Genomic DNA, 23,613 nt, shown 5'->3' on the forward strand with positions numbered 1-23,613 from the left:
AGTTTTTGCTAATTTTTGCAGCCATCAGAATGGCGTTTGCTTTAGTCTTTGAGTGTATATCTGATTTATATGTAGACACTTAAGTCCAGACAACAAGCGTTGAGGATAATCTAACCTTGGACGTAGAGTTGTCAGAATTCTTTGTGGTTTCGTCGTTTATTCGATAAACAAAATGTGACTGACCATCTTAGATTTATTGGAAGGGGAGTAAGGAAGACCTTGTGGCATAAGAGTGATTTATACGTACACAAAATTGTCACATTGAAAACAAAAATCATTAATCATTTTTGTTTTTAAAAGCTTTCTAAACATGCTAAAGATGTGTGGAATTTATGGTCTACATTAACTTCAACAAATGAATTTTTCTTTATCCATGGGGATACTAACATCCAAGAGGGAAAAGAAAACCTAGGAATGTGGGTTAATGGCTTCCAGTGGCTTGTGTGACCTTTCCTGTATGTAAAGAGATAAAAATGAGTTCTGACTCATGGTCACAAACATCAGGTACCTGTATGACTGTACTCGATATAAACCAATAAATAATAACAAGGAAATGACACAACATAATCCACAAATGCTAAAGAGAGTACATGTAATTTTGAAGCAGATGTTCAGATTTACATTAATCTTAATTTTGTACAAGGATAACTTGTAACAACAATCATTGTAATTTAAGACTTTTGATGACGTCATCTGCAATGCAGCAATTTTGCATCATACAGTTTTTGTATTGTGTGAATTTCATATAGATTTCCAGTATTATTGATAATAAATGTCAATATATTGTTTTGATTTTTTAACATTTCCTGATCAGTTTTGTCTACCGAATGAACCTTTTTTTTAATCATACATTTGGAACACTGATAGTGTAATAACGTTTATTGTTTTTGTAAAATATGTATATCTTATTTAAATGGAATTCAAGTACTAAATCGTCGCAGAATATGACACAAACTAAACTGCTTATTAGCATTCATACTACCTTTTGGTGTATATTAAATAGATATATAACGTCATAAATTCGGACGCAGAGATAGGTCGACATGTTAATGTGCGGTGATTCTCAAAACCACAGAATTTAGAGAAAGAGACCAGAACCATCTGTCAAGCAAAGAGCATATGGATAATTTAGAAGTAAACAGAGCCAATTAAATAGTTTGTTTTATTGGTGACCAAATTTTTTTTCTTAATAAAAAAAAAACAATATCACATGAAGATTAACTATGTGTCTGTTATAAGAATTGCGTTGAAAACTTGATGATAAAAGTGAAAAGTTTGCATGTTTCACGAATCCAATTAATCTAATAGCAAGTGAATTAAAAAAATATATATTTTCCATACTCAGTGAAACAAAAATTAGCATTTTTAAGACATGATTTTTATGGTCTTTTTTTTTAAACTAGAGTTAAAAAATTGTCATATCCAATCATGCATTTGATACAAATTAATTCCATTCAAGAGATAATGCTCATATGTTTTCGAATCAAAAATGGATCGAAAAATGTTAATAAGTATGCTCTCATCATTTACAATTTACAATTACTTTGACGGCAAATGATCAATGCTATCAAAAAAGGTAAGATTTGCATAGATTTTATTTATCACCTCCCATTTACCTAGTAATAAATATTTTCTAACCTGTAAATTTAAGGCACACTTTATCTAATCCGAAGGAATTTTTTTTTTATTTCTTAAATATTTTAGAATATAGAGGCTTCGAAAAAATGTCAGAGAGTGCAAGTACATGTTTGAGTGATAAAGACAAATTTCCTAGTTTAAATGAAAGTAAATGGAACTAAAAAATAAGTTTGACTTGTGTTTGCATAATACACTTCGGTACGTTACCATATTTTAATCTTTCTTGGTAATAATCTTCCCCAGTAAAAAGTTCTATTATCAAATCTGAAAAAGAGACTCTTGCAGTTCATCGTTTTTTCAGCAGCAGGTTAAAGTTGTATGCTAGGATATGACAGAATCAAATATATATATATATATATATATATATATATATATATATATATATATATATATATATATATATATATATATATATATATATATATATATATATATATATATGACAAAAAGGCCATCTTCTCTTTGATTTTGAGGTTTCATTAAATTTTATAAGTGTGTGACAAGAGTAGTCGTTTAGTTTTGTTAGAAAATTAAGAGCCACCAGTCCGTAGTTGATTTTATTAATCTAGTTAAGTATTCCTACGCGTGACTTACTGCTGGCTCTGTGATATAAATCTATGTACTTCTTACGTAACATAACACGCATCGCCCTAACAAATTGACTTAAATGTCGTAACAATATTTAAGAATAATTATGGATACTTGCTCATCTGACTGTCAAACGAACCAATTTGATTTGCAGAAGCATTATTTTTACACAATAAAGTATGCATTTATTTATTTAAAGAATTATTTAACGAAGTATTCATACGTAAACACTGAAAGAAAAACCTAGTGAATTTAACTAGTGTGTTTCGTAAAGCGTTGGTCGTGATTAGTAAACTTTCAGTTTACTGGTTAAGATAGTGAGTTGTGGAGCGGGTGTCGTAAAGATACTTAGATACCTAGTGAAAGTTACTAATCAATTCTAAATTTATTAATCTAATCTAGTAAATATACCAATATCTGGTAAAACTACTATTAAGGTAGTGATTGTATGGACAGTGAATCTACTAGTTTTCTTCGTGACATTAACTAGTTATTTTTTTACAGTGAAGTATTCTCTTGTCTAAACACCGTTGCAAGTGATTAAATTATATATTGCTGCATGCGAGGGTTGTTCAATAAATATGTCCTCGATGCTCGGAAAGAAACAAAAAATGCTTTTTATAACGATTTAGCCTTAATGATTTCACTTAAATATTCTCTTTTAATTAAAACACATGTCCGTAACATTTTTATAAAGTTTCTGATTGCTTTTAAAGTTGAGGATGGCCCTTAGTATCCTGGAATAAGACAGATCCTAGGATTTCCTGGACTTGTTCCTTCTTTCCGAAAGGTTTTTTTTTCAAGTTTGGAAAATGAAACAATTCGAAGGGTGAAAGATCTAGCGAATACAATTGTTATGACAAAACATTAACTTTCTGTTTATCCCCCAGACTCCTTTACTGTTCAGGACGTTAGGGCGTGGACGCTTCATGAAGAAATTTAATGTATTCGATTCCTAATTCTTGTCTACTCTGAAAACCTTCGGGTTTTTTGGCAAAAGTTTTGCTTTCTAGACCCCTCCATAAATTTAACGGCCCCCCCCCCCCCCCCGAATAAGAATTTGGACAACAAAACCACTGATATTTCAGAAAATGGCGTATAAAGCTACCATTGCACTATTTCAATTCTTTGCTCTTCTCAGACCTTTGCTGTTGTTGTCAAGTGCACTTAATTGTTTTGAGGGTTTAAAGCAATGGATTTAAGTTCATTATCTGTTTGAATTTCAAACAAACGTGGATAACTACAATTCTTGATTAAAAAAAACTATTTAGATATTCTTACACGCTGTCGTTTTCACTCGTTTCTCAAAACATAGATTGACCATAGAGTATACTAAGCATTCTGACTGTCAAATGTTTCTTTTATTCAAAAGAGTGTGAACTACCCCCAAAAGGGTGCCTATCAAATTTGTTATGTGTCTTAATGTCAATCATCAGTGATAATTTGCTGAATAATGCCCATTATATCATTTTTGTTCATTGAAATCCACTTGCTCACGTGTCTATAAAACAGACATTGGTTACTGTAAATTTCACATATTTCAGTGAATATTTGTGGGATTCTTAACAAGTTTTACAGAAGCTTTATTGAAGCGTTTAATTTCACTCAAGATCATTGATTCTTTACCATTCATTTTTAATGCATTGTCTCGAGTAGCCCTTGTTTTCCAGCTTCTCACATTGAAACTATGTGATGAAAAGTGGACAATAAACTGTTATCAATTCATTAAAGATTTAAACCTGGACTTTAATTTATCGTGTGGAATGGTTGTATATGAAGTTAAAAATTTTTCAGTTTTAATGTTGTAAATTTTGGCAAAGTTTTTCAAAATTTCTAAAAGTCTCTTGGAATTTTTTAGTACTAGTTTTAATTTATGTGAAATCTTTCGTAAACTTTAAGGTATTTTCGTTAGCTTAATCCCAGTACCTACTATATGGTATTTAATTACGAATTCATAGTGATACATTGCAAATGTGTTGCATGTTTAAATATTAACAATATGTGTATAATTCACTGAAATGAAAACGAAAAAATAAAAAGTAGTTCCAAGCGAAAAGTGCAAATCAAGGGCTGATGACCTGTAGAAAAACTTATTTTTGTTCATATTTGCTGTACAGGGGCGCGTCACCATGATAAATGAGTGACTTGTTATTTGGTATTGGATACATGTTAAAATAGACAAGGTCAAACACTGGCCTTCACGTAAAAGAGGACTCAACCTACGTCACAACATTTTTCAGCTAGTCGTCTGTCCCATCAAATAACGATATAATACACATGCCACTATATTTCCTCAACATTTTTGTGTATGAACTAAAAATACTTCATACTATAAGAGAAATATGTTGCGTATATTTTAAATTCTAAGCAGGGATTCGAAATTGATCGTAAATTTTCTTACTTCCCCTTCCTATGATGAACTTACAAGTTTGTGAACATCATAGTAATTTAGATATTTTAAATCTGCACCAAATGAACTCGAAGTTTGAATATTGACAGTTGTCAAGTGCTTTTCTTTTGGTATGCTGTATAAAAAGTCATGTAAATATTCAGGTGAGGAGAAATTTTAAAGCCATATATGGCGTAACTGATCAAAAAATATAATTTTAAAAAATACAGAATTTAGTAAAGAAATATAGTTAATACATTTAAATTAAAACTTTTCATACAATCCTGAACACGGAGAACACCTCGTTTCAACTAATAATACGATTTTATCTTCTCTGTAATGTGTTATTTAAATCTTTTGTATTTCTTCCGAGTCGGAGAAAATTCCGAGAATCCAAATTAATTTGTGATATCTTTATAACGCAATTGACTTAGATTTTGTAATTTATGGAAAAGTTCTATCTTTATATAAAGTAATGATACAAATTATAAGTTCTTATAATTTTATTCTTAATAATTTTCATTGTACATACGCCATATATGGCTTTAAAAATCGTCTTTTTATTGTGTCATGATTTAAATGTACGAGTATTTCCTTTTCTATCCCAAAGACGTAAAACTAAAAATAAACTTTATAAAAAAAATATTTATAAATCTTTGCTTCAGTTGCAAAGATATTGAAATGTCCATATTTTTTCCCACAATATGATCCGTTGAGTAATAATTTTAACACACATACATGTATCTAGCTTTTCAGAGGAAAAAAAAAACAGTCCATAGCAAAATAAAATGTCGACCATTTCATAGACCAAGTCAGCCTTTTTTTAAACGGAAGAAATAAATACTTGAGGTATTCAACTAAAAAAAAAATAATAATAGCCCTATCAATAAATTTTCGAACAATTAATGTCAGTTAAACTGAAGTTCTTTTAGCCACGCCAATCCACTAATCGTGCGTGAACAATAGGAGCCAAGAAGGGCTGTTATAGACCAAAAAGTGGGACTATGATCGTTGAAGAACTAGAAAATCTTCATGGAAAGATTCTTGATGAACAGATCTGGGCAGGTGAGAAATTGACACCTGTCACTGTGGGACCAGACTTGGCCCCGGGGGTGAGGTTTACGATCCTATTGTGACCAGAAGTGCTATCGTTTGGTCGAGTGTGTACTCCGATTGATTTGAAGTATATCGATTTATGACCAACTATTCACCGCGGAGCTGGCAGGGAATTGTAACACTGTCCTATACTGAGACTCTAAGAGTACAATATTAAGGAATGAATGTCAAACAAGAGAGAGAGAGAGAGAGAGAGAGAGAGAGAGAGACTCGAAAAGTGTTAAGTAAACACGTGCTCGATTCTCTGAAATATTGGGGATAAGATTACGGATTTCTTTTGATAAAAAATCTTTGCTCGATTGAAATCTCAAGACGTAATTGTATAGTCAGAACACAGACGAGTCAAATATCGAAATTAAGCAATAAATGTTGATTTTTTATAAAGTATCTGCATTTTCTCAAGAATTTTATAGCGCATACAAGTGTATGTTTATTTTGTTTTTCATCAAAAGTATTTTCCCCCATTTTTTCCCATTGGGTTGGCATACTTTTGCTTTCTGACAATGAAAGTATTAAACAGAAATTAAATAACTTTTTTTTCAAATGAAAGTCTTCAATGGATAATAAATACCATTGCTTTCTGGATCAATCTGTCATCATACATCTCTTTAATTAACCCCTTCTTTACTGAGATATAATTAATCAACTTTTTTCACTTAAGTCTTAATAAAATAAAGCCAAGAAAATGTTAAATCAAGGCGGAAAAATTTAGTCGTAGGTAAATTTAATTCTCGCTTAATTAATCTAGGTTGATGATGCAAATGCTCCTACTGTTATTTTGTTTATCAAAAGATACAAGTGTTGTGACCTGTAGAAAACGAACAAGAGATAAATTCTCTACTTAGCAGCTTAACTGTAATTAACTTGCTTCTATGGGTAGCCAAATACATGAATGACATGTACTTCTTCAAACTTGTGCCGGAGCAGATGTCAAAATGCAAGACTTCTACAATTTTTTTAACTTTTTTATGAACACATACAAGTATTATGTAGAATCCTAATTAAAACAGTCCATATTATGTGTAGCTGTGTATACACCAGTATACTTCATTTCAATTCGCATTGGATACTTAAAATCCTTTATTACACCAGGTCCCACCTCTGATGGTTTTTGGAGTCCGTGTTTGCTTTGCTCCAACATGGTATTTAATTTTAATTAATAGTTTCGATCGACTTTTGAGTTTGATTACTGTTCATTATCTACATTTTTCATGAACATGTTTTGATAATTGTTAAAATTTTGATTTCACTATATATATTTAATTTACATATAAGTAACAGTGAAATCAAAATTTTGACAATTATCAAAACATGTATAATGTATGAATATCAACTGAAAACCTCAACTGTCTGCTTCCTCGGTTTCTAAAACAATCACCTTTTGTAAAAAGAGATTGGCACTTCCTGTTGATATTTTTTTTTCAAATTAAATGGCGAAGGTCTTAAAATTGCTAATTAATTCAAATCATTATCTCCTATTTTTAATTTTGCGGATTTTAATGTTCAACGTATATAAATTACCCTTAAAAACAATGAAAGTTAAATTATTCAGATGTCGCTAAATTTAATTTTATCAAACGCTTATGTTGAGAAACGGTTGATTTTTAAAATAATAATAAAGATAGTTATGTGACACCGGTTATACTATAACTTAATTATAAAATAGAATTCAATGAATGACTATAAATTATACCATATCTTAGAATGACGCACACTGTATGAACTGACCAATAAACATGTAAAGGCACTGTACATGTACGTGTTTTGAATATCATTATTATAAGGATAAACTCTATGAAGAATGAAAGAGAAGACACAAATCGATATTTACGACAATATAGCTACAGTATGTGCATATAACAAACTTTGATACAGGCAAAAGAGGGATGGTTATAAATAAAGTATGTATTTTTACATTACAACGGCTGAATCTAACACTCTTAAAAATGTTTTACTTAGTAGTCATTTTTTACTTGAAATAACAAAGATAAGTAATAGATAATTACTAAGCATTTACTTAAAATTTTAAATCAATTACTGAAATATATGTCAGTTACTAGATTCAAATGTTTTACTTGATTTTTGTATTTTAAAGAATTGTTTTACTTACACACTAAAAAGTTTTACTTAGTAATTTATATTTACTTAAATTTGTGTATATAAGTAATAACATTACTTGGTCTTTACTTACATTTTACCACTATTTACTATATAATTAATATTTTAATGCCCCCGTAAACGAAGTTTCGGGCGTATAAAGTTTTTGTCGTGTCCGTCTGTCTGTCTAGCTGTCTGTCTAGCTGTCTCTCTGTTTGTCTGTTTATCCACAGAAACTTTAACCTTGCCCATAACTTTTGATTTAGCGGAGCTATGACTTTCATATTTCACACGTGTATTCCTTGTGACAAGACCTTTCTTTGAGTATCACCAAATTTGACCTTGACCTTGAAGTTTGACTCACTTATACACAAAAAATCCAAACTTATTCTTTATCCAAATCTTTTGAACAGTAAATACCAGGACATGTATACTTCACATATATATTTTTTGTTGAAAGAACTTTTATTGAATACCAACAACTATGAAATTTTGACCTTGACCTTGGAGATTTCCATCCTTGTGAAAAAAACTTTAACCTTGGCCATAACGTTTGAACGGTAAGGAATAGTGCTTTCATACTTACATATATGTAATCATTTTGAGAAGACCATTCATAGGATACCAAGAACTTTGACCCTTTGACCTTGACCTTGGAGTTTGACCCACTTTTAAAAAGCAAACCTTGACTGTAACTTTAAAAGGATTAGGGTTAGTGCATTCATACTTTACATAGTTCATCCTTGTGACAAGACCTTTCTTTGGGTACCACCAAATCTGTCCCTTTGTCCTTGACCTTGGCGTTTGACCTACATTTCAAAATTGGTAACCTTGACCATAACTTCTGAAGGGATAAGGCAAGTGTTTCCATATTTCACATATGTATTTTTTTTTTTTGGCAAGACCTTTCATTAGATACCAATAACCTTGACCTTTTGACCTTGGAGATATCAAGAAATCCCAATAATTTAAATTTGTATATAAGAAAAGTTTAACCTTTGAAATGTTGCCATACAGGGGCATAGGTGTTTCACAAACACATCTTGTTTGAATTGTATTTAATTGATTTACTTAAAACAAAAATTTATTTACTAAATCTAGGAGAATTCAGATCAGTAATTACTTAAATATGGTAGTCTAATCACTAATTGTCTGTGAGGAGGAGTTATCTTTCTTCTAAATATTCCTTCATGTGAAAAAAAAGTCACACTAATAAAAATGCGATATTAAGTACTTGAAATGTTTAACCATTTTTAAAATGGTCCTTAAAAAGATACAACTTATTCAATTTTTAAGGCTTTCGAAGTTGGAATCAAATGTTTTATTGTTATATATAATAAAACAATTACAAAGAAATTGGCAAAAGAAATAGAAAGTATAATTGTTTCCATCATGAGTAGATTTCTTCTATTAAACTATTCAGAGGGCCCAATTAGGGAACTCTGATAAAGAAATCTGTGAGTAGTATTCACATGTCAGCGGGTCGGTACCTAGCATTGTTTCTAGTAAATAATGTCGATTTTAGTAAATATGATAAGTATTTCATTTACTTAGTATTCTTTTGAGTAATAATATTCTAGATTTTAATTAATTTCAGAATTACATTTACTTAGTAATAATTCATAAAATTTAGTAAATAGAAAGCATATTATCTCTAAATTAAGTAATAATAATTTAACAAAAATGAGTAGTTCATTTACTAACTTTAAGTATTACAATTCCTATAATTTAAGTAATTCTATTGATACTTAGTAAATCATTTTATAAGTAAATGAATTCATCCTTATTACTAATTATGTTTACAATTACTAACCATGATAGTCATTTACTTGCTATTCTGACTAAATGGATTACTAATAATTACTAGTTTTTCTTAATCTAATATCTTATTTTAAAAACAACAAGTAAAACTTTTTTTAGAGTGAAGGGCTGAGAACATTAGATAGGTCCCAAGTCATTTCATTGTCCTTTTTACTTATATCCTTTAAAAAAAAAACAAAAGGAAAAAAATACATGTAATACTTCTGGGCCAGTGGGAAAATCGTAAGTGGAACATATTTGGCAATGCCTTCTTTGGATCCGCACCTACGTCTTATGTTTTATGAGAACTTACAATATAGTCCTTAGACAAAATAACACCTTCTTTGCAATATAACAGACAATATTATTACCTGGTAATAACATATATTCTCGGCCATCTTGAAATGAGAAAAATGTGTATTTATGATAGTTGGCGTTACCTCTGGCGCTGAAGAGACAGTCTAATGATTACATTATTGTGTCACGTCACAGGAGGAAGTCGTGAGAGCTTTTCTTAATTATCGAATGTCATTATACACATTTCGTCAATAAAATTTGAATTCACTTATTTAAATGGTACTTAATGAGACATCCAAATTTCGTGTTTTCGGTATAATAAATAATATAATTTTATTTGAAATCGCTTTTATTAACCAAAATATAAATACATTCATGTTTATTTCTGAATGTTAAGTGACTAAACAACAATATTTTTTACTCTATTTTTCTGCGTCATTTGGCGTTCGACAAGGAGTTCTGTTGGAATATCAGTTATTTACCCTTTTTTTAAAAAATGACCAGAAGATGTCTTCTTAAAATTTCCAGCTAGCGTTTTCTCCCTCGAAAAAGCTAGATTACAAAGTTTATGAATCTTGGCAATGTCTATAAAATTTTATAAAGATATATACAGTTTACTTTCAAGATGCTGATCCTCTAGTACAGTAAGAAATTGGTCTATACAGAGATAGTACTTAGTTCATACATGTATTTTGTGACTATATTTTATAAGGTATACTTACAAACCAAATATTTCGGTAGTTCTTTAAAGTTCTTCTGTGAATTGGACTATATAACGTCAATAGATTAAGAAAATCACATCTACAATCGATTAATCCAAAAATTAAAAGAAAATCCAGACGAAAATATAGAAAAAAAGAATTCACAGATAACTTCCCGATAGAATTCACACACTATTCTTTCTCCTGTCACAGATCCTCAAAAACAACAGTGCTAGCTTTTACTTATCTTTTGCATAGTAAGACCGCAATAATCGCCCGGGGGCCAGAAAATGACAATTTTGATGCATGACTCTATGACAAGTAACAGCGACCGTGTTTTACCGTATCACCAGGTTTTGAGCGTTTTCCTAGCCTTGTTTTGTTGTGTTTATATGTAAAACAATTAACATTGCAAACTACTTTGGCGGATAGCAATCATTTATGTGCAACCCCGCGATGCACTGTGGGCGACTTTTATGATAATTATGCATTTAATATCACATTATGCGAAATGATTATTGTGGATTTGGTGTTCGAAATAAAAAAAAATCAGAATTTAAGGAAGCACACCGCTACTTAGCTGCAGACCAGTCAGTCAAAAAAAAAAATTCGGAGAGCTACAATTCTGCAGCTAACCGCTACTTTACTTTAATGATAATTTAAGTTCAATAAAAATATAAATATTTTAAATTTTGCTTCGTGGTTAAAGATGTAAAATATACTGTAAGATAAGACATACCCATAGAAAGCAATCTCGGTCGCGGGTAGAATTTCAGTGTTGATCCCGACTCGACCCCTTTTTTTGACTGCTGTTTATTTTTATGAATAGTTTCATGACAAATTTATAAAGTATTACGAATTAATAAAAATATATATTTTTTTAAATTCCAAACAGTAATAGCAGACCTGCCTACCCTTCCGCTTTTGGCGTAATTTTTCCGCTTTTTACCACGAAATTACGCTATTACGCCACTGATATTAATTTTACGCTTTTGATATTTTGGTTTAAATTCATTATTAACGTCTAAATTTAAGAGTCAAAGTACGACCTGCTGAAATGAAATGTAATGTTTTAGTTTAAGTAATTAAAAGAGGATCAGTTTGATAACTAACGTTATATACCTAATAGTTATATGTAAATCGGTATGGCGAAGATTCGGGATTGACTCTTTACTTCGCGACTTTAGAGCAGACGCTCTAACCACTGTGCCACGCGGGCGACGAAGAAAACGAGAAGTACTGCTTACGTTAACTATTAAATGATATTGCAATAAGTACACTCATTTCTATGCTCAGTTTTGTTCATTTTCACATTGTTTTAACATTGCTATGAATAAGATAAAGAAATATGAGTGTTAAAAAGAAAAAAAATGTTATTATGTACAATTTGTATAAACATGCAAACGCAAGCCTTCCATTATTTGATTTGATACAGATTGACCAAATGCGTTAATTATTAAGGGTGTGCGGTTGATCTGAGTTAAATTTAGGATACTGGTATTTTACAACACTTTTTTGCCAATAGATGATTCGAAAAAGAAAAGTCTATGTTAGGTTTGTTTTGTAATGTACATTTCGGTTGGTTTGAAAGAAAAAAAGTATAATAGTAAAACAACAAATTAGGAAACCATGATTGATAACGCTTTTCCCTCTGAAATTCCGCCAATTTTTTTCTGAAATTACACACTTGAAACGAAAAGTGTAGGCCTGCAGGTCTGTAATAGCCAGTGCGAATGTCACATAAGATAAGGAAGATAAATTATTTACAAAAAGCAGTTAAATCTAAGAGACCTGGGAGAGAAGTGCGGATCGTATTTTATTTGAAGAGCACCCATAGAACCGAACAGAAATTCCCCAATACCCCCCCCCCCCCGCCCCCGCTCTTCATTCGCCCTCAGATCCCCCAAAATAAAACATGTGATAAGAAGACATTGTCGTAAATAACCCATTTTGGTTTTTAATTTTATAATGCAAAAGATGTTTGAAATTATACGCCCCTGATAATTAAAAAGAACATTTATTAAAGAGCATTTCTTTTTATACTAGGCTACATTACATGTCCGTTTTTTTTTTTTTGGCTTGATCGAGGAGGAAACACAAAAATACGTACATGCAATAAATGTGACAACGGCATAAAAATAACTCTACAGTGAATCGTTCATTGAGGCATCCAACATTCCATTTAAAAATATTTGTTTTTCTATTAAACCAAAGAAAAAGACGAGAGAGAATAAATATAAAGATCCGACATCTTCAAGAACGAGCTGACAATTGAAACTTATTTTAAAAACATGAAGGACGAGTCCGATGGAAAATCGACGAAAAATGAAAAACTACGAGAATCATTTGAAGAAGACTACGGTTATCCACTGTACCCAGAGCGAAAAAATCCAGAACTTTATAAAGAGTATTCCATGTTAAATAGAAGATCCGTATCTGTAATAGAAAAGAAGATAGTGAAATGTTTTACACACTGTAAGTTCCCGAATTTCCTCGAAGAATTACTGAAATTAAATAAATGTGATTGACATATCAGTTATTTTAAAGGATAGATTCATATATATGAAATTATGAATAACAATAAAAAAATTCGTGTAACTTTTAAAAGAAATGTCTGCAAAACCCACATATTTTTGTTACTATGCATATGACGAGTAAATTCGAACTGCAGTGACATTGTTGTCAGAACGTCTCTGATGTAATTGAGCCATAGATGATTCTGATTCAGCATATGTATGAAATTGTATCTTTCTTTAAATCATTGTACTCAAGTTTACCTGTGTGACAAACTACTGAAGCTCTGAAATTTTAATAAGCTTAAATATTTATTTTTTTAAAACTTTTTTGTTGTTCAGCCTCAGGTCCAGTATAATCTCTTGATTTAGCTATATAGCTTTAAATAGCTATATAGCTTTATTAAGCTATTCAAAATTGCTGTATTTAGCTATTTATATACATTTTTACAACAATGTTTTTTGCTAGAAATTAACAAAAAAGTTTTACGTATTATGGCGCACTTATAATGGGCTATCAAAACAACAACCAAAATCAAACATATTTATGACATTGCAGCTTTTGAATACTTTTAAGCAAAAAAAAAGAATTTCTATTGTTAGATTAACTGGTGTCCACTACTTTGGGTGCCTTGGGGCATGGATAAGTAAGATTGCTTCTCATTGTGTTGAACTGTTACCTGAATTCCTGTTGGCCACAATTGGTCTCCATTATAATATCATTGAAGAAGTAACTGTCTAAATTGCTTTAAACAGCCCCAAAACTTGTAGAACTTTGAGTACAAAGTGTAATTTGATGAGTGATTTTTACATGCATTATTTTAAGGAAAGTTCAAAGTTGTTTATCATCACTGCACCAAGGTGCACTTTTTTGTACATACTTTAAAAATTACAACTTTAATAAAAAAGTGTAGTAAAATAGCTATATTAAGCTATTCTGAATAGCTTAATAAAGCTATATAGCTATTTAAAGCTAGCCTATATAGCTAATTCAAGAGATTGTAATGGACCTGTTGTTGTCTCCTTATGTTAAAGTGAAAAATTATTGAGAGGGACATTAAACAACATACAATCAATCAATGTATCATTTGAACATTTTTTTTTTAAAAAGTTTTAAAATTCAACGAGATCCTTTAATGGTCTTGTAAAATGCTTAATGATATTGTGAACTGTGTCAATTTCTTAAAATCCTTTATTGTATATAATTGTACAGTATAAGTTTATGCAATCACACTTATTTGTTTCTTTGTAGGCCCAGAACTGCGGATATTAAGAGAAGCTCTGAGGGAGCATGGATGGTAAGTGATAAATGAGTAAGAAATAAACTGTCTGTTTGAAATTCAGCTGCATGATTTTCAGAATTAACATGATTCAGATTTTCCATAAATGGTAACATTGGTGACCTTGATAAGGAACAATTCATATAACATTACATGGAGTTAAAAATACACCTGCTCATTAATTTTAGATTGAAATAGCTTGATTTCTTTTTTTCCAGTGCCTTTAACTTGAGAAGAAACATATCTGTGGAGAAATGTGAGAAAAAAGTCAGCGGTGGATATGACCCAAACACAAACCAAGTAAGAAAAAAGGTTGATGTGATCCAAATAATTTAAACTGAAGAAGAAATTTGAAAGTCCTACCGTACATGTTTCTCTTTTCATTCAAATATTATGAACAAGGTTATAGTTTTTGTGACATACAGACAGATTTTCAGATGAATGAGATTGAATGTTCATTCACTTTCATGAAAGTTTGTGTGTGTTTGGGGGGGGGTGTATCATATTGTAGTACAGAAATAAACTTTTGCATCAATATACATCATTATGTGTAGACGTAAAAAAAATTTCAGCAGTTGCCTGTTGATCATTTCTGGTCCACATTTTTAACATATGAAAATGTTTTTTTTATGAATAAAACTTATGTTTTTTTATCTCCAAAACATGCATAATATAAAAGTAAATACAGTGTAGTATATGTTTGATAATATTTATTTATTTTTTGTCATTAATAGATTGTACTTTGTCACACTAACATCCCTCCCTCTGCCACTTGTAAACTGTTGTTCCATGAAATGACACACGCCTTTGATGATTGTCGAGCTAAAGTTGACTTCACCAACATTGAACACCTAGCCTGTACAGAGGTAAGTCCCTACTCACATTCTAAATGACTTAGTATTACTGTCATATTCATTGATCTTGGTCAAATTATACAAGCAAAATATATTTAAACCATATGTCAACTACACAGTCATAAATATAATTTTAATTTTGAATAGACGAAATAATACCAAAGCATTGATAGATAAATAAAAAAGATATATTTCAGAATGAATATGAAATATGAAATGCAGTTCTGTGACTCTTTGATTCTTTTTTGTTGCTGTACAGATTCGTGCTGCAGCTTTTGCAGACTGTGGAATCATAAGTAGCCTCCTGAACAATACAGGTTTTGACATCAGGAACAAACACAAGGTACCATTAGAAGTGTTGTCAAACAGAACTGATACTGTTTTTTGTCTTATTGTGGTTGTAAATGTATTGAAAAGCAAGGGAACTATTTCTAGTTAATAGCTGAAATGCCTTTTAATTTGTTGTCAAAATGCTAATTATAAACTTATCACCTGTTTGACTTCTTCAGATACTTTTGGTTTCCTTATGAACAAGCCAATATTAATTTAACCATATCTTTGAATAATGGGGTTAAGACCTGTTCAAATGTTTTGGTTTGACCATTCCCCTTCCAAGGATTCAAAATTCTTTTTAAAAAAAGGGGGGGGGTATGTTCAGTTTGTTCAAATTATATAACACAACCACTGGATAGGAAGACAATTATGGGGGATTCTACGTTTCACTTAGAATTTTAAGGAAATTGATGAAAAACGTTTATTCATGATAAAAACTACATGTAACCTTTGAGATTTCTAGAATTATTTTATACATTTGACAGGAGTGTGTGAGGAAGCATGCATTACAGTCCATCATGACAACACGGAATATCACAGAAGAGAAGGGGAGACAAGTGATAGACAGAGTGTTTGACAAATGTTATAATGACGTCACACCATTCGATTCTCATAAACTCTCTGATGCAGGCTCCTATGACAAATATCTCAGGATGAAAAACCAAGAGGACAATAGATTACCTAAATTTAGATTCTTCTAATAAATTAATTGAAATGGTCAATTCTACTACATGTTTATAACTTTATCTACTATAAAATAGCAGAGTTTATGTTGAGATTCAGACTAACTATGGGTTCTAAGATTTGCTTAAATTCATGAGCAGTTCATTATTATGCAAATCTATTTTTATCTAATGTGAATGATTAACAGCTAGATTTTGTCTCCCTTTCCCATATTAATAAACTGTCAATGAGTGAAGTGTTTACTAGTAATTAAAGTTAGAAACAGAGAAATTCTAATAAATTGTAGCAGTACAAAAGATGAAGAGACAATCATAAGAGCATCCATCATTAAACTTAGCTTTGAAATCAATTCTGAAGCCAACCAATATATTTCTCTTTCGGCAATGCAGTATATGGTATACCTTACAGTATTGTTAATATGATAGTACTGGTCAAAACACCTAGAAAGGGCGGGATCAGGTCCTCCCCTCCCCTATTCCTGAAATTTTTTAGAGTTTTTAAATGTATAAATTAATCCAACTAAAACGGCCTTTGATCCCCTCCCCTCACCTGGAAACCTGGTCCAGTGTTTAAGTGGGTACATATGAAAAGTTAAAGATGTGAAGTTTTAGTAGACTTAAGTACTAGTAAGCAGCTAACATCCCCCCTTCCCACCCCAGCACCCCTTTGCTTGTCATGAAAGGCGACTAAATGGGGCGGTCCTTCGGATGAGACCGTATAAACCGAGGCCCCGTGTCACAGCAGGTGTGGCACGATAAAGATCCCTCCGTGCTCAAAGGCCGTAAGTGCCGAGCATAGGCCTAAATTTGCAGCCCTTCACCGGCAATGGTGATGTCTCCAAATCAGTGAAATATTCTGGAGAGGGACGTTAAACAGTATACAATCAATCAATCAATCCCCCCTTCCCCCACAACGAAATAGACTTTTCACATTTGAAAAAAGTGTCTAGGTTAGGTTATTTTTTCCTTGTCAGAAAAATTTGAAATTGGATTTTTTGAAGGGATGGATCCCCTGCATTCTCTCAAACTTTATTTTAATAGCATATACATGTTTAAGTTTTAATGAAAAAAATACAATCCAAAATTATAAATTAATGTGAAAGTATTGTGAAATATACATGTATCAGTAAGTCAATTTATCAAATTTTGAACTGATCAATGTAAGGTCTTTCAGAAATGCATCAAGAGTATAGTTAGTATTAATAATTTTATTCTCTCTCCAAGTGAAGACACATACACACGTATACAAAACATACAGTAATCATTATCAAACATATCACAGTTTCCATATAAATTTTGGACACAACATGGAAAAATTACCATTCTAATAAAAAAAATTTAAATTAATTAAATAACATTTTTTTTTGCATATGTAAGAAAAAAATTACATGAATTATGAAAATACATTCTTTATAAATGTTTGTAGTGTGTAATGTCCATTTTTCATTTTCAAAAAAAATATCAGAAACTGCTCCTCCAATTCAATCTTGGCTGAGGTTCATCTGACCAATCACATCTGAGTAGACTGTTCATCTGACCAATCACATCTGAGGAGACTCAGGAGCAACATGTAATTCCGTAATTCAGCCTGTTTTGTTATACTGTAACAGTAACATGGTTCATACCAGACATACATCAATCACAGCTATTTAACATGTACAGTCTGTACAAGCAGACATGTTTAAGAAAGAAATCATGATTCCATTCTTTAAAAAACTTTACATATTCAGGTACATGTATCATCTTTAAAATTTTCTTTTATAGCATTGTGCACTGACTAAATCAATGACAGAAAATTTGCAAACATAGATAACATAGTCGTCATACAGTATTTTTTTCAATACCCATTACACATGTTACATCTGGAAGTTCTTATATTGCATTCTTGGAAATAAAGTAGCACAATCTTAATTTCATCATTTAAAGCCATATGTGGCATATTTTTTTTTAAGTTTAAGGTTTAAAGTTAATTTAACTTAAAAAAAAAACATGAGGATGCATGTATTTTGATTCAATACATGTATCAGCAAAAATTTTCAGTTGAACGTAAATATACAATACATGTAACATATATCATGTATATCTAAACACAATCTCGAATTAATTTTTTTAGGACAGATTTGCCACATATAGCTTTAATTGAATATAAAGGAAAACAATTAAAATTAACAAGATAAATATATTTTTATGTAAGATCACCATTGGCATTGAATAATTATTTTCTATGACTTATATTCAAACTTTACTATTAATCAGTTTGAAAGTAAACTTTTGAAAATAATTCAAAAAATTTTTTAAATTAACATAAATGGATAAAAATAATATGCAAAAAATCACATTAACAAATCATAATATAATGTATCTTACTTCTTGTTTCTCATTTATCACATATCTAAAAGTTGGAAAGCTTAAGTAAGTGTTAATATTTCTACATAGTAAACTTTCATGTAAACTTTAAGAGTGATTATGATTTGTTAACGCATTCTCTTTCTCTCAAGAATCAGTTTTATCAGTGTGTATCAGATATGATGTCATATTTTTTTTTAAAGATGATTTCAATGAAGAAATTAAAAAAAATCACATATTAAAAGAATAACATTCCTTGTACAGAAATGTTGAATTTGAGTTTTCTCATGATTGATCTAATTAAAAATTTCACAATAAAACTTAGCAATATTATTGGCTGTGCTGATCAATACAATTCAAAATAAGTTTTGCTGTGAGTCACTCAAGTAAATGAAAGTACATGTTCTGATCTTTTACACGTCAAGGGTTGTCCTGGTCAATACAGTCCAGTACATGTATCTGTAGAGTGTCCATGTCAGGACAGGTCTGGTTACACTTTGGACATTCAAACTGATGGGGCTCCTCTCCTTCCTGGGAATCACCATGAATCTAAAAATAGATCAAACTAAGGAAATGGGAATCTTCATAGTTAAAAAAAAATCATTAGGATATCAGAAAATAAAGCTAGGTTTCATTAGGTATATGTACACACAATATGTATTAAACTACCTGGTATTTGAGCACCTTTAAATTAAGAAATTAAGAAAATAAATTGCTTTCTGAATGTGAATTTTTTCCAATTAATAACATTCTTCGATTAAGATGTTATTCCTCTTCCTTTTCGACAAAGAAAAAAAAATTACAGTGTATCTATTAGCTGCTCCTTAGAATCTTTTGGTATTTTATTTTATTTCCAAGCAAGTTCTTCACTTTATATTTTACCTGACTTGGAACAGAGGGAGGTGATCTGCCATCGTTGTACATTGCCCCCGCCCCCGGGGCCTGGGTGGGGTACCCCTGAGGAGGGTACTGGGGAATCTGGTATGGACTCCCGTGGTTCTGATGCCCCACCCTCAGGTGTTGTTGGAGGTTGTGCTGATAATTCTGGCTGGAGTGCCGCTGCTGCATCTCCTGGAACTGTCGTTTAGAAAAATTCTCCATTTCGTCCAATAGCTGCTGGTTGCGTAGCTGGAGCTGTTTGAAATCATTTTCCAGTTGAGTTTTTTCTGCATGAAGGCGTTCCCTTGCGTCTCTCTCAGCATCAAAATCTGACTTCCAAACCTCAGCCTAAAATAGAAATTCATCAGGTTAAGTCAAATATTTAGAAGGTCTCTTATTAAGAAGGTTTTACACCTATATTAATACTTAACTGAGCTTTAACCTTTAACGAAAGCTACATTTAGATGTAGCTACATGTACATTGTAAACCGTTTCAGTACATCATGCTTGGGTATCAGTTTTGAGCTCTGGTGCGGGTAATAGAAAACATTGTTGAGTTATACATCTGAGCCGGTCTATCAATATATATCTTTTTGGAGAGCTACAGTTCTGCAGCTATGATTACAGGGGCTATTTTACAGAATAACACACCTAAAAATAAGTACAGGACCTGAGCTTAAGTACTGGGACAAATGACTTACATGTAGTTACGATCTTTGAACACAGGCACCACATTGTTGAGTTACCTGAGCCATGAGTACTGGGACCACATTGTTGTGTTTATACCTGCACCTGAGCCTTGAGTACAGGGACCACATTGTTGAGTTACCTCAACCCTGAGTACAGGGACCACATTGTTGAGTTACCTGAGCCTTGAGTACAGGGATTACATTGTTGAGTTACCTGAGCCTTGAGGACAGGAACCACATTGTTGAGTTACCTGAGCCTTGAGTACAGGGACCACATTGTTGAGTTACCTGAGCCTTGAGTACAGGGACTACATTGTTGAGTTACACACCTGAGCCTTGAGGACAGGGACTACATTGTTGAGTTACCTGAGCCTTGACGACAGGGACTACATTGTTAAATTACACACCTGAGCCTTGAGGACAGGGACTACATTGTTGAGTTACCTGAGCTTTGAGTACGGGGACCACATTGTTGAGTTACCTGAGCCTTGAGGACAGGGACTACATTGTTGAGTTACACACCTGAGCTTTGAGTACGGGGACCACATTGTTGAGTTTTACCTGAGCCTTGAGGACGGGGACTACATTGTTGAGTTACCTGAGCCTTGAGTACAGGGACCACATTGTTGAGTTACCTGAGCCTTGAGGACAGGGACCACATTGTTGAGTTACACACCTGAGCCTTGAGGACAGGGACTACATTGTTGTGTTACCTGAGCTTTGAGTACAGGAACCACTTGTTGAGTTACCTGAGCCTTGAGTACAGGGACCACATTATTGAGCTCCTCCGTGATCTTTTTATTCTCCTCCTGTACTTTGTTGAGTTTCTCCTCCCTGTAATTAATGGCCTCCTCCCCGGCGTACACTTGGGCCGTAAGACGACCGATCTGGTCCAGTAACTTCTGCTTTTCTGTCTCTGTACATCCACCCTGGCAAAAAAATTAAAATGGCTACACATAGATTGTAGGCAGAATTTTTAGCAAGGATTCAATGTTGATATTGTCATCAAGAGTGTGGAGATTGATAATATTTAATACTGCTATCAATTCAGTGTGATCTGAGATGATAACTATCTTTCATGGCATTATTAAATAGCTAAAATTACTTCTCCATAAAAATAGGTACCAATTGTTATGCATAAGTTGTTGAAATTGCACCTTGCTTTACATTCCCCTTATATGGTTCATGTGAGTAGTATGTAATAATTTTATCTAATATTATGGAGTCAATGCATTTAGGAAAATAAGTTTCTCTCACAATTTAGGTAAATGTAGATAATCATTATAAGTTTTATGTCAATTAAAAGTTATCTGTACCTGTGGTCGTGTCTGTTCCTGCAGTTTGATTCTGTCGTATTTCTCTGACAAATTCTTGTGATCTGACACTACCTGATTAAATGACTGTCTCAGATCAGCTGATGTTTTCCTAAAATGTCCAAAATAACATCATAGCTACATCTATGTTCAAACAATGAAAAAGAGCTTCAAATTACATATGTACATGTACATGTTACATTGCAGTTATTCATAAACTCAACTAGTCCTGACCAATGAGATTTTTTTTTTACAATATCACACTTCATATTTTTAAAATTAAGAGTGCAACATCTTTTTCTTTCACATCACACTTGTTTATATTTTTCCAATCACAATCAATTTTTCTTATTTACACTGATATCAAATTTTGTTTTTTATTTAAAGCTGATATTAAATTAAGTCTTTTAATTACTTTTTATATATCACACTTCAATTGCAATTGTTTTTTTTAAGATATCCTACTTGCAAATGTTTTTTTTTTTTTTACACAGTTATTTTTGGTATGGTTTTATATATACATGTACTATATAAATCATACTTGGTATTTCGGTGTTATATAAATCGTACATGGTATTTATATAAATCGTACTTGGTATTCTGGTGCTCTTTTCTCTTTTATTTTTTATTTACGCTTTTATAAATTTAATATAAATTGTACTTGGTGTTTAATATATATATCATACTTGGTATTTTGGTGCTCCTTTCTCTCGGCCGTCAGTGCGTCCTCGTAACTCTTCAGTGACAGTCTCAGTGTCTCCACCAGGGCGGCGTCCTCAGTGTGCTGCCGACGGAACTCTTCCTGTACGTGCTCCACTTCCTGTAATCTGTTACAAAAAAGAAAATGGGGTTACTACAGATTTTTGCTGCTACTAAAAAGACTTGAAATTAAAAATACAGTAACGGTAAATTTTCACAGCTTGAAAAAATATCACTTACTTTGATTATCAAATATGATGTACATTTGTAATGCTTTATAGTTATACAAGATCTTTGTATGGTATTACCATTTATAATGACTTAAAAGAGTTTGCAGACAAAATACAACATTCAAGTATTTAGTAAGTTAAATTGTGATGCTTAAAATAACTTGGGAAAATTTTGTTTGAATAGATTATTTAACAGTTCAAAATTATATATAGAAAAAAATTAACTACATGCATGCCTATTTTTGCATTAAAATTTTTACAGTGTTTTATGTATGTAGCAATCTTCTTTAAAAAAAAAATATCTTATGTAACTGAGTAATTCTTATGCTTGGGGTTTATTTCTGGAATATTTTACAACTTCCTTATTCCCCTTCCTTGTAAGATGGAAGCTTCATTTAAAACAATGGGACTTTACAGATTGCTTCCTGTTTGTTTTATTCAAGTGTGACAAAGTCCATAGGTTTTAAAATGATTTTTCTTCCCTTATTTTCAATGCAAATTTGTTTTAATATTGATTGTGTATACATAGTTTATACAATAATGTACTAGACAGCAGTAAATGTCATATCTGAATTCACTGCCAGCCAGGAATTTTATTTTATCATTTACAATTTTGAAAGATTTTTCTTTTATTTCTATTGCTAAAATACATGTACAAAATGATGATTCAAAATGTTACATATTAAATAAAAATTAAAGGAATTTAAGGTCTAACTTAATTGTTTTTTTTTTTCAATTTAAGAAGTCATCTAAGGTCTACTTACAATTGTAGTTGCTACTCTTTTGTTTAAGAAGTTCTGTTTTAAAGTCATGCAAGGTCTCTCAATTGCTACTCTTTTGTTTAAGAAGTCATGAAAGGTCTACTTACTTGCTACTCTTCTTCTCCAGGGCCTCATTAGCATCCTCCAATCTTTTTTGGGAGTCATTGACCTGGGTAATCAGGGTCAGGACTTGGCTGCGCAGGCTCTGTACATCACTTGTATAAGCCTTTGTCTGGAATTGATCAACAAAAAAATCATAAGAATTCTTAATCAAACTCATATCAGAAAGCATATATCAGTGCATGTACATGAACACAGTTAAAAAGAATTATTTTTAACTTCAATTCTACAATTTTTGTATGAATTGTCTCAGAATTTTACTTTTACATACTGATAATACTACAGCA

The 23,613-nt window shown here is 31.6% G+C and overlaps 2 protein-coding genes across 2 annotated transcripts; one reads left to right on the top strand and one right to left on the bottom strand.

Annotated features, from left to right (window-relative positions):
* The first annotated feature begins 12,917 nt into the window (after positions 1–12,917).
* On the top strand, positions 12,918–16,328 carry LOC134271269 (mitochondrial inner membrane protease ATP23 homolog). The gene is made up of 6 exons (XM_062753500.1): positions 12,918–13,101; positions 14,392–14,437; positions 14,638–14,719; positions 15,154–15,285; positions 15,533–15,616; positions 16,092–16,328. The coding sequence occupies exons 1-6, from the start codon at positions 12,918–12,920 to the stop codon at positions 16,305–16,307; spliced, it is 744 nt and encodes a 247-aa protein (XP_062609484.1). The 3' UTR covers positions 16,308–16,328.
* Positions 16,329–18,625: 2,297 nt separating this feature from the next.
* LOC134271268 (NF-kappa-B essential modulator-like) lies at positions 18,626–23,486 on the bottom strand. Its single transcript, XM_062753499.1, has 6 exons — positions 23,314–23,486; positions 22,203–22,343; positions 21,520–21,628; positions 20,953–21,132; positions 19,518–19,862; positions 18,626–19,184 (listed from the first exon to the last, which is right to left on the bottom strand). Exons 1-6 carry the CDS (start codon positions 23,484–23,486, stop codon positions 19,056–19,058), a joined length of 1,077 nt encoding a protein of 358 aa, XP_062609483.1. The 3' UTR covers positions 18,626–19,055.
* Between the last annotated feature and the right edge of the window lie 127 nt (positions 23,487–23,613).

Source organism: Saccostrea cucullata, unplaced genomic scaffold (genome assembly GCF_032062105.1).
Source record: "Saccostrea cucullata isolate Sc308-1 unplaced genomic scaffold, CSIRO_AGI_Scuc_v1 ctg8779, whole genome shotgun sequence".
Taxonomy (NCBI): domain Eukaryota; kingdom Metazoa; phylum Mollusca; class Bivalvia; order Ostreida; family Ostreidae; genus Saccostrea; species Saccostrea cuccullata.

What these genes read in the sequence shown, in the direction of transcription:
- LOC134271269 (XM_062753500.1), top strand. Translation starts at nt 12,918, where the DNA reads ATGAAGGACGAGTCCGATGGAAAATCGACGAAAAATGAAAAACTACGA. An exon ending in AGTGAAATGTTTTACACACT is followed by an intron (nt 13,102 to 14,391) that starts GTAAGTTCCCGA and finishes GTTTCTTTGTAG; the next exon opens with GCCCAGAACTGCGGATATTA. An exon ending in ATGACCCAAACACAAACCAA is followed by an intron (nt 14,720 to 15,153) that starts GTAAGAAAAAAG and finishes TGTCATTAATAG; the next exon opens with ATTGTACTTTGTCACACTAA.
- LOC134271268 (XM_062753499.1), bottom strand. Translation starts at nt 23,486, where the DNA reads ATGAGTTTGATTAAGAATTCTTATGATTTTTTTGTTGATCAATTCCAG. An exon ending in CTGGAGAAGAAGAGTAGCAA is followed by an intron (nt 22,344 to 23,313) that starts GTAAGTAGACCT and finishes TTTTTGTAACAG; the next exon opens with ATTACAGGAAGTGGAGCACG. An exon ending in AAGGAGCACCAAAATACCAA is followed by an intron (nt 21,629 to 22,202) that starts GTATGATATATA and finishes TGGACATTTTAG; the next exon opens with GAAAACATCAGCTGATCTGA.